The following is a 16705-nucleotide window of genomic DNA, read 5'->3' on the forward strand; positions in this document are numbered from 1 at the left end:
AAGACCAAAAATGAAGGTGCTGCACCAGGTCAAAAAACTGTGACAGTGTGGGGGGTTGAAATAATATGATGCTGAAAAGGGACTGTACGGAAATGATCAGGGTGGGGAGATGAGATGCTGATTTTGATGAGAAAACCCTGAAATAAAATATAAATCCAGGCTGACAGTTAAAAAGTCCAACCCTCCCTAACCTCCCCCTCCAATTCTTGCATAGTCTCTAAATGATTAGATGACAAATCTGAGAAATTTTGATAAAGACGTGATAAGTGATTGTTTAATAATTGAATACTTCCAGTTTTTGTTAAGCTGAACAGAGATTGATTTTTCTCCCTGGGATATTATTCTCTCCATTAACCATCGTAAACAGAATCAGTAAACCTACCTTTCATGTAGAAGTACTTGCGATAGTAATGGGCTCCCAGATCTGCATGCTCTATAAAGTAGTTGCTTTTGCCCTGCTGCTGGACGTGACTCTCTCTGGGCTCCTCCAGGACTGACACGGCATCGTTGGGGGTTCGCAGGCTCGACCAGAGTCCCCGTCGGCCCTGGGATCGACCCAGACCCACCTGCTCTTCTCCCCCGGTCTCGTTGCGGAAGTGGGGGCAGCTGAGCAGGAGTTCATTATCATTGCCATCCCCCTCGTCCAGCAGCAGCGACTGCTCAGGGTCATCTGCGTTGACCCCGTTGCCTCCCCCGCCCTGTGCAGGTGAGGAGGGAGCAGCCTGGGAGAGGGGGCGCAGCTGGGAGGCGGCCGAAGCCCCTGAGGTGATATTCTTTTTCCGCCCAATGCTGTCTCTGTTGGTAGCTGCCTCGGTGAGGTCGAACAGGATGCTCTGAACATCGTAGTGGGCAAAGTTCCTCACCCAGGCTCCGCCCCCGAGGTTGTCATACGGACCTGGTTGGGGGATCTGAGGGGGCCCAGGTTTGGTTTTCTTACTTAGACCTTCAGGCTTCGGCGGCTTGGCAGGTTTTGGGGAGTCCCCTGTGGAAACAGAGAGACCCCGAAAGAATCCATCAGGCTCCGGAGGGTTGCCCTGCAGTCCTAAAAGTAGGAAAGGATCTTTGAAGCGGAGGGCATTTGGACTCAGGGGCCCCTGGTCATCTGTGCTTGGCTCCTGGGCTTGAGTCTGTCTCTCCAGTGACGACAGGCTGCCGTATTCCCTATGTAGCAGCACACCTGAGTCGCCCTGAGCCCCCACACCCACCTTCTCACCAACCGCTCGAGTTGCTTTCCCCCCTGCCTTTCCGGAGGAGTCCAAGTCTCCTAAGGTTACATCGCTGTTACTTCTCTGCATGATGTGGCCCCGGCCCACTGACCTCAGGTTCAGCCCCACGCGGCTCGGAGTGAGGCTGTCGCCATCAGCTCCGTCACCATCCCTCCTGGGGGGCCACTCCACTACTCCTGCTTCCGGTTTGGGGTCAAAGTTGACGGTGGCAATCGGCGGCCGCACATTCTGACGCCGAAACTTGCGGATGAAGAGGTCATCTGACTGCATGGTGCCTGAGAAACCAACTCCAGTCCCACAATCTCTTCTCCACTCTTGTCCAGAGCTTTCTGCTCTCCCAGTTAAATTTCTTTCCTGGTATCTATGGTGCTGGTGTGAAACAGGAGCGCTGTGCACAAAGATGAAAACCCTTCTGAGTGAAAGCAACAAATATACTCCTCATTCACACCACTTAAGATGGTTGAACTCTCTCAACCTTTCCAATCATAGATGCTTCTGTGAGGTGCCACACTCTGTACTCACAACACAGAGAGTTCTTGAGTGTAAATGAAAAAGACTGAGGGGAATATTCAGCTGTTTCTCGTTGCAGGGGTCCGTCCAGGTGTGCAGATGTGTGTTTTGGTGGTATTCCAGTTGCGGGATGCTCCTTCCTGTGGAGTGAGGATGTGGGGATCATCACTGGAGCCCGACTCTCTGTCCTCTGTGTAGAAGAGTTTCTGTCTGTATCAGCCCTTCTAACATGGCATCCATTCGTCTGCACCCTTCAGTGCCTGCAGCTTCCCTTTTGGTCTTGTCCACTGGCCACCTTTATAGAAAAAGTGAGAAAAAAAAAATGTCTTTAGCAACGTCTTTCTCATCATTCACCCAAACTGCTATTATCTTAATCCACAGATTTATATTCAACCCAAAGCTGCCTGTCAGTGAGAACACAAAAAACACTTTGTGGGGAAGAATGGCTTTGATAAACAAGTATTGAATTCGACCAGTAAAGCTCCAAGCAGGTCCGACATGTGCTTTATTGTTGAGTAATGCCTTGTACCTCTGTTTTCTTTCATTATTATTCTTTCCTTTACACACTTTCCGTTCCAAAGTTTCCCTAAATAGCTCCATAGCAGACTTTATGCTCACCACATCCACCCTGCACATGCTCACAATAGACAGTATTAACACAGGGGAGGGGGCCTTCCTGGCTTACTGACAGTGTGCCAACATACAAAAGAAACGAGTGTAAACTGTCCTTCACACTCACATATGGAACATTCACACATACAGTTTTGGTGTTTACTCCTGCACCAGTGTTTAAAAGAAATATAAAAATAACAACAGAAACATTGTTAATAATTAAAAGTATGGCGTTTAACTGTTTATTTTCACTTAGTCAATGAAGAGGTTAAGAGCAAATTAAAACCAAGAGCTTTGAGCTCAAGAGTATGAAGAATTGTGCTTCCCTTTTTTTAAAGCCCTTTTGCGATTCAGCGTTTTAAGTTTTGATTGCAACTTACCAGCAAAGTGGATTTAGTTCCAGGTACAGATCATCCAGTTTCTGTCTACATCTGTCTCTGATGCCCTGTCTTTGACCAAATTGACGTCAATCAGCTCAAGCTGAAACCTTTTGTCGCTTTGAAAAAGGTATGAGACTTCTTCCTGTCTGGCTTTTTCACATGCATCTCCCCTCTCGTGCTTGCAGCCTAAAGAGCAGGTGCAGTGGTGCAGAGCTGCTACCAGAACAGCTAGCCAGCTTGCGCACACACACACGCGCGCGCACACACACACACATGCGTGCACACACACAACATACAAATTCTATTTAGAAAACTGAGGAAGTAACAAGAAATCTTTGTTTTCCTTCCTTGCTTGTTCTTTCTTACTCTGTCTATTTCATCACAGAGAATTTATCAGCAGATGTTTTCAATTTTTTTGTGAAAAGCCTTTAAAAAGCTGTAAAGTAAATATGGAAGTTGCAGACAATCAGAGGTTATCAGCAGTTTCAAAGGTGTGTCTACATATGCTAATGCGTGTCGAGGTGTAAACATGCACGTATCATCTAGAAGACATTCGCTGACACTTGGAGAGAAAAAATGACTTGTATTGAACTCATTGTATTATAACATGCTATTGTTTTAGATTATTTGATGCAGCATTTGATCACCTCCCGCATTGTCTTCTGTCTCTGTTTTCTTATTACAGGCAGTAACACTGATGTGCACAATGTAGAGAACAACAGCCACCAAGGTTTTGTTTTGGAGGACTAAAAAATGTATGAAGGCTTTTGTTATATACAGACTATATATTATATATATTACAGATCTGAAAGCCTAACTTTTCAGTTTAATACAACAACTGCCTGAGCTGTGTGACAAATGCTAATATATTGATTCATATATTCATATTTATATTTCAAAGTCTCCCTAGAGTGGGTTTCTGTGACAACACCATAGTTTTATCCTCAGATAATTTATGTCCCAACAGCCAGTATTGTCATTTCAAACAATCGTGTTTAAAGTTTAACATTTGTGTGCTTTTTATTTTGGTGGTGGTTGGTCTGCTCACGTAGTACACTGAGACAAGCTGACACAGACCATCCCTGAGTGCACAATTCCCCCAGGAGAGCTTGAAATTTGCAACATCTGAGGACAGGTAGCACATTAAAAGAAACATTCAGTTCACAAAAATCTGTCTGAAGGGCCATGAGTCCAAATCCCCTCAGTGCAAACCTACCTAGTTATCCAAAAATGTCAAATTTGATCACATTTTTACATATACATTTCTTAACATATGTACATGTGCAGAATGAATGAGTGTCCAATGTTTATATAGAGCCATGGTCCTATATGACTGAACTATATGTGGAACATTGTACTATAAAGTGGTCAATTCACGACATTTCCTGCCATGTGTGGTTTCCCATCTGACACACAAGCGCTGGTTCACACAGAGCAGCCTCTATGCACCATCTATATGGTGCCAGGGCTGCTGACATTAACACCCTGCTCATGTTTCTTCCTGGGAACCCTCAAACGATCTAACACATCATCACCCATGTGGGCACAATGGATGTTTGTCTACGCCTATCTGCAATCATTAGCTGCAACATCATCTGCATGTTCCACAATGCCTCGAAAAAGTGTGAGCAATCAATTTTCTCTGCTGTCTCAAAGTGGGAGTGTAGATTATTGGCAGCAGGTTCTTTTTTTTTTTTTCCAGAAATCACAGATTGCTTTCATGTTGTTCCAACAACAAACTGAACTTCCAGGGTCGACTAGAAACACTCCTGCTCTCAACCAGCACAGCGAGGGTTGAGCTTGGACACTAATCACTCACTACCTTTGTGCAAATCACATATTCCTGAGCTTCTTAAGACCCCAACCCATGAATCAGTCCTTGTTTCCATAGTAACCAGTCTGGTGCCACCCTCTCTCGATGTGGTATCCAGTCCACCAGTGTTTTATAATAAACCTGTTTACTCTACTCAGAGGGTGAAATCATTTCATTTTTGTCAAACGAGCCCACGACTGATGACGTCTGCGACAGTGACCTTGCTCATGCTGTTTACTCCAACCAGGAAACAAGGACAAACGAGGCGGAGCAATGATCCTGTCATGATTTAACTGCCTGCTTGTAAAACACAGGAGGATTGGTTGACTGAATCGTTTTAAGTTCATTCATATCTCAGCTCCTGAATACCAAATACATATATTGTATAGACGCTGTACGCATAGATCTAAATGGGTTTAGTGGCTGCAGGATGAAGGTTGCAGGAAAATATAAAAGTAAATGAATCTGTACAGAGACTTGTTTGATACCAGTGATGCCAGAAGATCGTCTCAAAGCCTCATGCTTGCAACGTGGGAAAAAATCTTTTAGTTCCTAATTAGTTTCTGTGGTTCCTTAGTACCAGTACCTGATCACTACACTACTGTTACCTAAAGAAAACTAAGGACTAAATATTCTCAGTTTTTTTAGGTTCTTAATTAGTGCGAACTGAATTTTAACCAGATTTCAAGAGGAACAGCACAGAACTTGGATCACCAAATCATTCGCATGATTCACATCTACATAATCTGTCTGGTGTTCCAGCATCTATCCAGTACTATACTTTTCATCTGTGTTTACCACTGTGTGAGGATAATAAACACATTCCTTTTGAATCATAATCAAGGGCAGAAACAGAAAATCTTAGTATCTGAAATAGTTTAATTCATGGGAAGAAGCCAATTGTTTTAAAAAGCAAGACAAGTCATTTTCTTACCATGTCCGATGTGTGCCATATTCAGATCTTCACTAGATCCAGACTAGTGTTTGAAATATATATTAGTAACTCCTTCAAAAGTGACCTCTCTCTGAATAGAGAGTCCTCTCTGTGGTTCTGTTATAGAGAAGTGTCTGATACACCTTACGTAGATGCACAAAGTGAAGAGGAACTGTGTGTTTTGTCCCTGCCCCCTCAAGTTTCTGCTGAATTTATCTGGCGCCATTGTTTTTTTGTCAGTAAACTATGAAATGAACGTCATTGCACTGTACATCCTCTAAACACAAAACAAGTGAGGTTTCATCATTTAAACAACTACCTCTTGAGCCAAAAAAATACTTTCCTACAAAAAACCCAACATCAATTATTGATAACTTACTTAATGTTTTCCCAGGATACATCTATCTGAATAATCTTACAATCGCAGATCAATCTGGCTTAAACCAAACCCTAATATGTTCAAAAATGGATCATTTTGTAACAGCAGGGCTGACTGAGTGGCAATAAAACAGAACTTAAGGATATTATGAAAGCTTGAAACAATAAACAGCAACGGAAAGCGCTTTTTTCAAAAGGTACAATACAGCTGATTGTGCTCTGATTGCAAACATGCATGGCTTTTTGACTGATGATGCTGCATCTCACTAGTTTAAAAACAGTTTCCAGAACAGTTTGAAACTGGATGGCATGGTTGAACTGAAATGATCATGTGCTAAATGTGAAGCCTCAAACTAAAGAAGATCAACAGCCAAATGTTACTGACACACTGTGAGGCAGTTTAATCACTTTCTAACATAATAAGTACATAGAACTAAAACATAAGACATTTGGTCTCTGTCCATTCGGAGATCACTGCGATTGAAATTGTTTTAGGATGATATGAAGTAGCAGCACCTATCAACTATCCTTTCTCTCGTATAAAGGAGCAAATACAGTTATAGTTGGTTGCACTCCCCACATCCATGGTGCACACATATTTCTCAAATGTCAGTCAGTGTATGAGATGATGGAAACCATGCATGACCCCTGATGCTCCTGGAGACACAACTCTACCATCACATCAACAGAAATTTGACCATTCTCTGGGCTGGTTAGCAGCAACAACTTTGAGTAAATGGCTTTAAGGAGAGTTTACAACATTTTTGGCATGACTTATATCTCCATGATCTATGTTGTCTTGTAGTTGTTGTATGTGCACTTAACTGATATTTCCATCCGTCATCTGTGTCTCAGCGATCTAAAGAAATGCTTCACTTGGTCATTCTCCTGCCCTTGATCCACACTGACTGAAGTTGATTAATAATATGATTCCAAGTGCAATATCCAAATTGCAGGAGCTTCAATTTAAAGAAAAAAGTCAAATGTGCCACAGCATAACATAAATCAAGCATTGTGGTGAAGCAGACATGTCTCAGCCCATAACCCATGTTCTCCAGATGTAAGGGAACATGCTCTGCTGGCACAAGACCCGACAAAAATCACATCATCATCATTTTTATATTTTTTTCAGTGAAAATAAAATCCAGAAATTACTATTTCAACTGAAATCATGACTCATATTACAATCGCAAAATATCTGCCAAAATCATTTCAATATGATTTTTTGTGCATATAGTTCCACCCTGCTGTGCAAATGTTCAATCAATTAAAAATAATAAGCATAATAAAAGTTGCTTTGTTTCTCTCTTCTGCCTCAGGACCAGAAGAGATGGCAAAGACATGCAGCCGATGCTCTCCAGGATTTTTTTTTTTTTTTTTACAGATTTGAAGAATCCACTAAGACCACTGGGAGGCTGCTGTCCTCTGCAGATCCCCTCACAGTACCAGAGCCAGTCTGCACACCAGAGAAACTCAATAATGCATGTAGACAGCAGTGTTTAATCCTGCATCTCAGAGCTTAAAACTCAGCCAGTGGACAATAATGAGTTCACATAGTGCAGATGAAGTAGACTTTATTTTAGTAATGAAAAATCTATTTGTGTGCTGAGCTCCTGTGTCCATCAGATGTAATGAGAGTGTTGAGTTCTCATCACCAAAAGTTAAAGATGTACCTGAAACCCTTGGAGCAGAAAAGGAAATGTGAAATGAGACTGTGGAGCAGCATCATTTGATCTGCTTTTAAGGATTATATCTCTTTGTCTACTGTCCTTTGTTCTTTTTGCACCAGATTGACTTTGAAGAGCTATGACGGCCCAGGGTATATGTTTGGTTTAACTGACAACAGTAAATGAGGTCCACTTCCACATCAAGCCCAGAACAAGGTTAACGGGCCTCTGGTGTACAATGTCAGGACACAAACTGGAGCCAGAGGAGAGTTGTATTAAACATGCACTGTTTTGGGGAAGTCATGGCCGCTTGACTTATTTTGCATTGGCTCGTGCAAGGTCTGCGTCCTGTGAAACAGGAAGAGATGACTGACTTTTGAACCCTGAGAGGATGGGTGTCGTCATCGTTTCTACCGAACACTTCCACCACTACAGCAGACGGGCCACACTGCAGCATGAATGAGCAGTTATTTGCTTTCTGCCAGTAAATGAAGTCAACTTAAACTCAGCTCACGTGGTCATAATCAACGTTGATGGTGCAGTCGTTTGAAGTATTTAATGGTAAAAGAAAGACCGTGCCCTGATGCAGGCGATTGAGATCTGATCTGGTTTCCCTTCAGGTGAAGCTGTGGAAATCGGCTTAACAGCTTAGCAGCAATTAGATGTGATCAGTGACAAAAGTTGTGCTCTTTCTACAGCCTTATCAACCCAATCACATCGCTCACATCACGTTGCAGAAACTATTTAGATTTGCACCATAATGTTGTGCTTGTGTCTCTCTCAGAAATGAAGATTAAAGTTGTGAAACACACTGCATGCCTCTACATATTATGCAATCAGTCTTTCAAAGCAGAAGATTGTTGTTGACACATGACATTAAGAATGATACGTAAAGATTCACCACTAACAACAGCATCTGGTGACATGTTAATGCACTTCAGTGAATATTTCCTTTAGTTCAGGCATTTTCTTAGAAAGCCTTTTAAATGTCCTGCTTCACAGTGTGGAGGTCAGCTGCTCAAGTGTCACCGTCTATCCTTATAGTTAAAAGCCAACTTGCCGATTTCTTAACCACAGGGTCTAAATCAACTCCCTAATAGTGATTGATTTTGGGAAATTTAAAGCCAGACTCAGTCTCACTCTCATTATTGATCCCCTTGCAACCCTGTTACATATGAGATCAGGTTGCATCCCTGCTTTGCTACTGAATGTGTGACTCTGAACCGAGCTGGTTGCAACGCGTTAATGTGTATTAATGTGACTGAATCGGATTCAGAAAACGCCAAACACTCGCTTTAGGCATTCTCAATCTCCCCCACCATACAACCCCCCCTCCCCTCCCCTTCACCACACTGCGGACAGTGAACTGGGCCAAGTCCAGAGGCTGCTAAGTGGATGGTACTGCAGCACTCTCTTTTTTGTAATGTGTTTTATCTCCCTTTTTCATTCGAACAGTTTGCGGACGTCAGTCAGAGCTATTGGTCCCCACAGACATGTAAGCCGGCATCTCTGGCACCTGGTGCTCAATGGGCCGATTTAAAAAAAAAAAAAAAAAAAAATGGCGGGGGGTGGGTGTGGGGGTGCTGTCAAGGCAGGAAAAAGAGCAGGTTTTTGAAGACTCTCTGCTATTGATGTGAGCATATTTTGCAGTGACAGAGACTGGCTCTCTTGCTAGTAAGTGCGACCGTAACCCACAGTTTGATCCTGTCATTAATAATCATTAATTTCCCTGCAATTCTCCACATATTTTTTTTTCCTTATATATTATGCACGTAGCATCACTAGTGGAGAGACTTTGACTGTTGCTTTTTGAATTCTTGCTCTAATAATGTTTTCACAGCACTTCAAGGTGATGATGACAGATAACAGAACAGCAGCTTCATTTAAAGACAGTGTTGGCTGTTATTTCCTTCACATACGACTCAAGCATTGCAACACAGAAAACAGAAAGCAATCACTACACCTGTCCTCTTTTAGTTTTCTATTGTCAGTTATGTTACAGCATACTGATGACAACTGGATCTTTTAAGGATACAGTGACAATGGGCTTTCCCCTCCTAACATGTTGTTTGTGAAATGTGGAAAAAAAAGCCTTGTCCTATTTCAGAGGAAGGGCCATGATTAGCTCCAAAAAGTCTGGAGAAAGTCTGGAAAATATTTCAACTAGTGGAAATGTTGAATGCCTTTTTCTGTAAAAGGACCAATCAGCAAAAAGGGTCAGTAAAATGCTGTCTTTGTCTGCATCAGCTCTGCTGTATGGCACTGTTGTTATGGTTGCATGTGGAGGTCAAACCTCCCCCTGGGCTGTACAGTAGGATAAAGCATCATATCCGCACAATCAAATAACTTTAATTTCAAGGAGAGCGCTGCCCTCCTTTAAATGTGTCCTTCAAAAATTGAAAATAAGTCTTCTGCCTAATACATTATTAAAGAGTCTGGGCGAAAGGGGGCGAGGGTTACCAAGATGTTAATTATTCATTGGTTGGTTGTCCACTCTTGAACCATCAGGGATGCACCCAGACACACACAAACTGGAGCTGATTAGTTATGATTCATATAGACTGTGTCTGACTTCTTTGTGCATGTGTGGCTTACAGTAAACCAATATGTTTGAGGTCATCAAACAAGTGCTTTATGTGGGTCCAGTTTCAGTTCTTTATTTTTTTTGCTTTTGCTTTTGTGACGAAACTGGGTTGTACTAAAAAAAACAAGCTTCTGCAGTGTTGAAGAGTCAGACACTGTCACTGGGACTCAGAGCAGAGAGTTTCACAAATCAGTGCATGTACATATTGTTTTGTATTATTTTTTGATCACAGCGGATGCATAATCAGTGAACCTCCCCTTTCAATAAATGCAAAGAGGAAGTATGCTCAAAAAAAGGTCCTTCTATAGTATTGTCCATATTAAAACCTAACTTCCTCTTCTAATAAATAGTACAACCTAAAAGCGATGCACTCTAAAATATCATTTCAGGCGCTATTGTTTCCAACATAATCTACGTGCTGTTCTGCCACAGTAAAAGAAAGTAACTAACTCGGGCTATTGTTTGACGTGTTATTTGCCATGACATCAACACTGTGTGTTGGCAGAGCACTGCCACTTCCTGTGTATCTGAAAATACACCTTGTGGCAGGCCATGTGTGTGACGGAGGGAGGGGCAGACAGAGAGTTTTGAGGCCCAAACATGAGACATGGTTTGAGTGCATGTGTGTCTTTTGTGTGCCTTTGCTGACTCTATGAAACAGTGTCCAAGCCTTTAAAGATGTGGCCCACTGTCCACACAGTGACAGGAAGAGCAGCTGTCCCTCTGCGACCGCCATGTGTGTGCGCATGTGTGGGCGTGTGTGACAGGGAAAGGAACTGACCCTCAGCTTCATGACTGTATCTATTATGTTGAGCTCAACGGTTCACTGTTACCCCTGCTTCATCTGTGTAAGCAGCTCTGAGGCAGAAGAAAAGAAATTGTACGATTTTGCTTTAATAGCCCTCTGAACTGTTACCTTACCTTTTTCTACTTTCAGAGGAAGAGACACTGACCTCCTCCGCTTCCTCTCTCTCTGTATTGTCCACTGAAATACAGCCCAGTGCCCACGAAATGGCTGCGGAGCCAACGGTGCCCAAACTCATTCCCATTTCTCAGTTGAAAATCTTTGTTTATGGGAGCAAATCTCCGAAAGCTGTCTTCAGTTACTCTCAATAAGTGTCGCTTATGACTTGAGGGTACAGCAGCGAGGAAAGGCCACCTCTAAATGCTTGCCATCAAACTTACAAGCTACACTAGTTCAGTCTATGTCCATTATGATCTCAATGGACAAAAATTGCTATCATTATTTGGAGAAATAGACTTCTGTCTCTTGTTGACTCTCACAGCGCAGGCATCGGTAAAATCGGCGATTAACAATCCTTTCTGCTTTTCTGCTAGTCCACGCACTTTTTACACAGAAATCAAGGCCTACAAGGTAGAGAGGAAATTACAGCTGTTACTTCTTGAATGAGAGGGGGGAGTCTCTGTGTGTGGTTAGTCTTGTTATTTGTATTTCTTCCCCCTTTTTCTCTTTCCTTTCATTTTCATTTATTTATTTTTTCATGGTAAAATATATTAATATTGAATGAATTCTAAGCAAGTGTAAAACTATGATATGCACTCTGTAATAAGGTTTAAAAAAGGCTGGGGAAGAGGTGGACACCAGTCGTGCGGCGTTGGATCCACTGCAACTATTATCTTGCACATTTGCTGCACATTTATCTTGAAGCTAGTTACAAATAATAAGTCCAAAAATGATCAATATCAAAATGTGAAAAAATATTCTCATTGTACACCTGCACTTGCTGCCTCTTACAGCCCTCCTCCTGCCTGGTGGCCTCGTGTCATTTACACCAGCAGCTCTCCACCTTCTGACCTACATAAAAAGGAGCAGCTTATGCACCAGTATGCTAACTATGATGATGCAGATAGCAGGTGATTTACTAGCTTTTCTGTGATGCTATGTGCGCAGCTTATGGTCGCAAGAGTTAACAGGTTCTGTCTGTGTCTGTGGTTTTACACCTGAATGAAAACACCCAGAGACTGCTATGTATCCTGTGAATGACTTGTGTGCACTAATGAGTTGCATGAAATGATTCATTGAGCCATTACAGACAGAACTTGCTCAATTTGAAAGTTTATCAGTGTTGCCTGGAGCCGCTATTATTATTTCTGCCGCTAATTTTTTTTTTTTTTTTTTACTAAGGTATAAAATTGACACATAACTGCTCTGACTGCAAGGCACATATTTGTGTCACATTAATAAAAATGACCAAGTATAAGCGAAAGTGTGGCAGAACTTAATTTCAAAGCAAATGTGAGACACCCCTCCAGCTCCCTTCCCTTTCATGCAACTGAGGTCACGTCTCTGAGTCAGTTTCCTGTGTGCAGCTGCTCTTTGGCTCTGTAAGCGTAGACAGACAACGTAGCACTGAAAGGTATCTGCTCATACTGCTCTCTCCTCTCACTTCTTTATTAGCTATGTCTACATGAAAATGAAACACTTGAGGTTGCAACTTCCTCCTCATAGTTTTGTCAGAATAAAGAGGCCCTTCAGTCGGAAAACAAATATGTTAATAATCTCTAATGTTTCATGCACTAGACGGAGCATAGAATATCCTTCATGAAGGTATCTTTACACTCCTCTAAGCGCGAGATGTTTTCTGCCTTTTTGATATCTATCTACTAAGTATTGCGATGAAGTGACGTGGTGCAAGCATGAATGGCTGGTCCTGGTCTGCTTTCACTGGCTCTAAATACAATTGAGTGCACTTCTCCTGAAATAGCAATGAGAACAATGACAAAGGGCCACTGCACCGCTTAATGGTTTAATGTATGTATGACATAACTGAGAGGAATATTGTGATTAAGGACAATAAGCTTCGATATTTTTCTGAAAGGAGGCATTTTATAACATGTGAATGTGGAATCAGTTGAGTGTCTTTTATTCATGTGGGCTGTCTAAATATAACAGAAAGAAACATAAGTATTCACAGCAGGTGCTTACATAAACATGTATCATGAAGACAGCAACTTCCACACATTTTAGGACTATTACATCAGGGTTTTGTTGTTAGATATGCCTGGCTCAGTTTCTCTCTTTCTCTAAAAGGTACAATGATTATGAAAACTATTACAACGGGTCTAAAACATAATTCATCTGCAATTATTATGTTCTTTGTACTTGAAGCACCTATTTCTTTGTACATCCTTGACCTCACACTTGAACAGCTGGTGGATTTTGTGAGGGGTTTCAAAGGGATATTAATGATTGTTATTCCCATGTGTGATTTTTTTTAACAAAACTGTTTCGTGCAGACAGCGGATGTTGTACAATCTTAAGTGATTCAATGCTACATTCTGTAGCTCAGGAAAACTGACTCCTTCAAATGATAAAATCCTCACTGAATATTTGTCAAACTAATTTATCTCAGTTGTACAATCCTACTTTGTCTAATATAAGTACCACTGCATGGTTACAAAAGGGCAACAGCCTTGGACAAAACCAATGAGGCCTGATCTTCCATTAAGACCACTGGCCAACAGGGGCCAGGTGACAACCAAGCACGAGCTAAGAGGATACACCCAGTGGCTTACTCTGCCGGCATCCTGCCATCCGATGAGGGGAAGGCTCCGCCTGTCCAACTGCCTTCCTCACTGAGCCCCCACAGGGAGCCTTCCCAGGGTGTAGCCATGCAAAATGGCTCCAAATGAGAGGAATGATCTGATGCTGACTCAGAGCAGAACCAAATTTGCCTGGTAACCTTGCAACATGTTCATCTAAATCACCATGACTAAGTGAAAAAACAAAGTCACTTTGCTCATATCCATGCTAGGTTTTGTTGGACTTGTTGTTCAGATGCACACACAAGGACCCTCTTGTGTGGTGCAGTGCAAACCACACACACCTTCAGAAGTAACATCTTTGCAGTGTGCATTTTCCTCTTAATGTCAAACCAAAACTGCTGATTGTTGACTGTCATCTATTTGCTGGAACTGATGCTCTGTGGATGATGGGGAGTAATTTTAGGAGCCACAGTATCTTTCTGTACACAGAATGGACAAACAGTGTGAGCTAAAGTTTAAATCCTGCAGACAAACTGCTTCAGTATATATTAGCCTGGATCTACCAGCCCTAACAGTGACTCAGTCGTATTGCGCAACTGTATGATGCTGCTAACAAACTGTCATCATCATTCTTCAGTGTAAAGCACACAAAGGTTACTCACTTCTGCACCTGCCTTTACGAAAGACAAACAATGATAACATGGATCTTTTTTATGATTTGGTTTCACAACAATGATGATGATTTCTGACATGGACAGGTTACTGTTGACATGAACAGTGACTGAGGGAATATTTAGGATCATTTTAATGGCTCTACCTCTCTGTTGGACAATGAGGACTGAGAACTGTTTCTGAATCCACAACATGACATGTATAGAGTCAAGCTCTCTTGGCTCTTGTTTGGTGCAGGAAATAAAAGTAGGACGATCGATTCAAGAGTCCCCTGACTCCGCTCCCCTCCTACTCATCCTGGATTAGTACGAGCTCCGCAGAGGAAACCTCTCTTAGGAAAAGACACCCAGAGGTTGTAAATTATCGTGCTAAAAAAAGAAAATCAGAACCCTTATGCATATAAGCTATTTTTTGCTCATGGACCATCTATGACCTTGGAAAACAAAAAAAACTCTGGATTTGTTCAGAGTTTCACATATTTAATGTGTCAAATGACTGTGTCGCCTCCAGTTCGCCTGCTGCTGGACTGAGGAGCGACAGACTGAGTCCCATTACATTCACGCAGAAACTTCGTGAGGACTGAACGGCAAGTGTCAAGTGTGTCCAGATCAAAGCAGACTCCACAATGCACTCAAATCCTGGAAGTCACAGTATCCAAACTAGTCGATTAATTAATTTTGATAGTTGATTAATATCTTTGGTAATTTATCAAGCAAAAATTCTTGCTTCTGACATGTTGTGAGTTCCTAACTGTCTGCTGCTTGGACAAAACATGGGATGTGAATATGTCAATTTGTGCTCAGTGGAAATATGATTTTTTTTTACTATTTTCCAATTTTCTATACGACTGAGACAACAACCCACATATTAATCAAAAAGGAAAATAACTGTTCGCTGCAGCCCAAACATCTATCATCACAAAAAGAGCTGAAACTACTTGGTAATAGCAAGCAGACATGTAATTGTCATACATGTAACTGTTGGAGGTGATTCAATTACAGAAAATAATGAAAACCAGCTGCTGCTAATTGCTAAACTACTTTACCAATAGAGTGAATTTCCAACAGTCTGACTTAGAAAACATGTTTTCAGGAGAGAGGGCAATTAATGAAACATTTAAAAAAATTATTATAAGTTTTTATGGTGTTAGCAAAGCAAATTATAGCTAATGATGCTTCACAGAGGCTTTAGTTTTTCTTTTATTAGTGGGCTTTTAAATTAAATGTTCTGTGCACCTGCTCTATCAAATAACACATAAACACTCTGAATGTAGGAACTGCTTTTTTAGCTTTTCTAAAGTTATAGTGTATGTGAAATATACATACTGTGAACACAGCGGGTGGTAGCAGAACAAACGTCGACAGCAGCTGAGCTGAGGAGGAAAAGGCTCCATGCACTTCATGCAGACATTACACACTTAACTGTGGGTAAAGTAAAACATGGTGGATTTTCATACATACAAACACCTAACAACAGCCCTACATTCAAACTTGACCCTGATGAAAAACATCCCACTCTACTGCCAGTCTCACCAGGAACACAAACACACAAACACAATGCCGTCAAGTCACATTCAGTTATTGCACCCCCTTCCATCATGTCAAGTCGAACTGCATTCTATCATTTAAAAATGCTAATGTCAACCACAGTGAACACCACATTGAATGAGGAACCATGCGGCTCAATGTAAATTAAATGGCCTGTCCTTTGAGTGCACAGGCTTATGTAAGCTGCTGCTGCTTGTCTCTCTCTCTCTCCCCCCTCCAAACCCCCCCCCACAGCTCTCCATCCCTGCCTTTCTTTTCCCTTCAGCAGCCTTATCCAGCCCCTGAAACCCAAACGTCTCGTAAACACACAGCCCCATCCCAAATTAGAGAGTGCAGTGGGGTGGTGAGGAGGGTGAGGAGGGTGAGGAGGGTGAGGAGGGGGGGGGGGAGCCTGACTCCCGCATCCCTCATTTTCTCTGCCACCTTGAAAACAACACCCCAATTCCGGTTGTGGCTCTCCATTCCATCATTGTCTGTGCACATCACATGCAGTGGTGTTACAATCCTCTTTATCCACACAAATCCCCTGCACACCCCCTGACTAATGGCTTTTTTAGTCTTTGAAAATATGTATCCAGAATAAATCCTACTCCTCTTTTTGTTCCTGCATCTCCTCATCCCTCTGTCTCTCTTTCATTCTCTCAGTGTCCCTCCATCCATCCATCCCTCCCCTCCCCTCTCCTTCTCCCTCCACCTTGCCCTCATCTCTGAGTCCTGCTGCCACAAGCGCTCTACAGCAAGGTTTCAGCAAGGTTTGTCAGAGGCTCCTTCACAATGTCATAACACTGTTTTTAGGACAATCTTGCCCGGTTGCAGAGTACACAATGGAGAGAGACAGGAAAGATGATGGTGTGGGGGGTGAGTGTCGGGAGATG

General features: G+C 42.2%; 1 protein-coding gene across 8 annotated transcripts in view; it reads right to left on the reverse strand.

Moving 5' to 3' along the window:
• Nucleotides 1-16705, reverse strand: part of sipa1 (signal-induced proliferation-associated 1) — a 33781-nt gene that overhangs the window by 15454 nt on the left and 1622 nt on the right. For 5 of the 8 annotated variants that reach the window (XM_087173600.1, XM_023404715.2, XM_023404713.2 and 2 more), the window contains exon 2: nucleotides 383-2031. In XM_087173600.1, coding sequence (XP_087029726.1) covers nucleotides 383-1496 — 1114 coding nt within the window. In that variant the 5' untranslated portion in view covers nucleotides 1497-2031. Of the gene's footprint in view, nucleotides 1-382; nucleotides 2032-2728; nucleotides 2878-5475; nucleotides 5602-16705 lie in introns of those variants that run through there. The other 3 variants (XM_087173601.1, XM_087173599.1, XM_087173598.1) reach the window with 3 other exon arrangements.

Source organism: Seriola lalandi, unplaced genomic scaffold (genome assembly GCF_002814215.2).
Source record: "Seriola lalandi dorsalis isolate HSWRI2012SDOR001 ecotype SW California unplaced genomic scaffold, Sedor1 jcf7180002054256, whole genome shotgun sequence".
NCBI classification, from domain to species: Eukaryota; Metazoa; Chordata; class Actinopteri; order Carangiformes; family Carangidae; genus Seriola; species Seriola lalandi.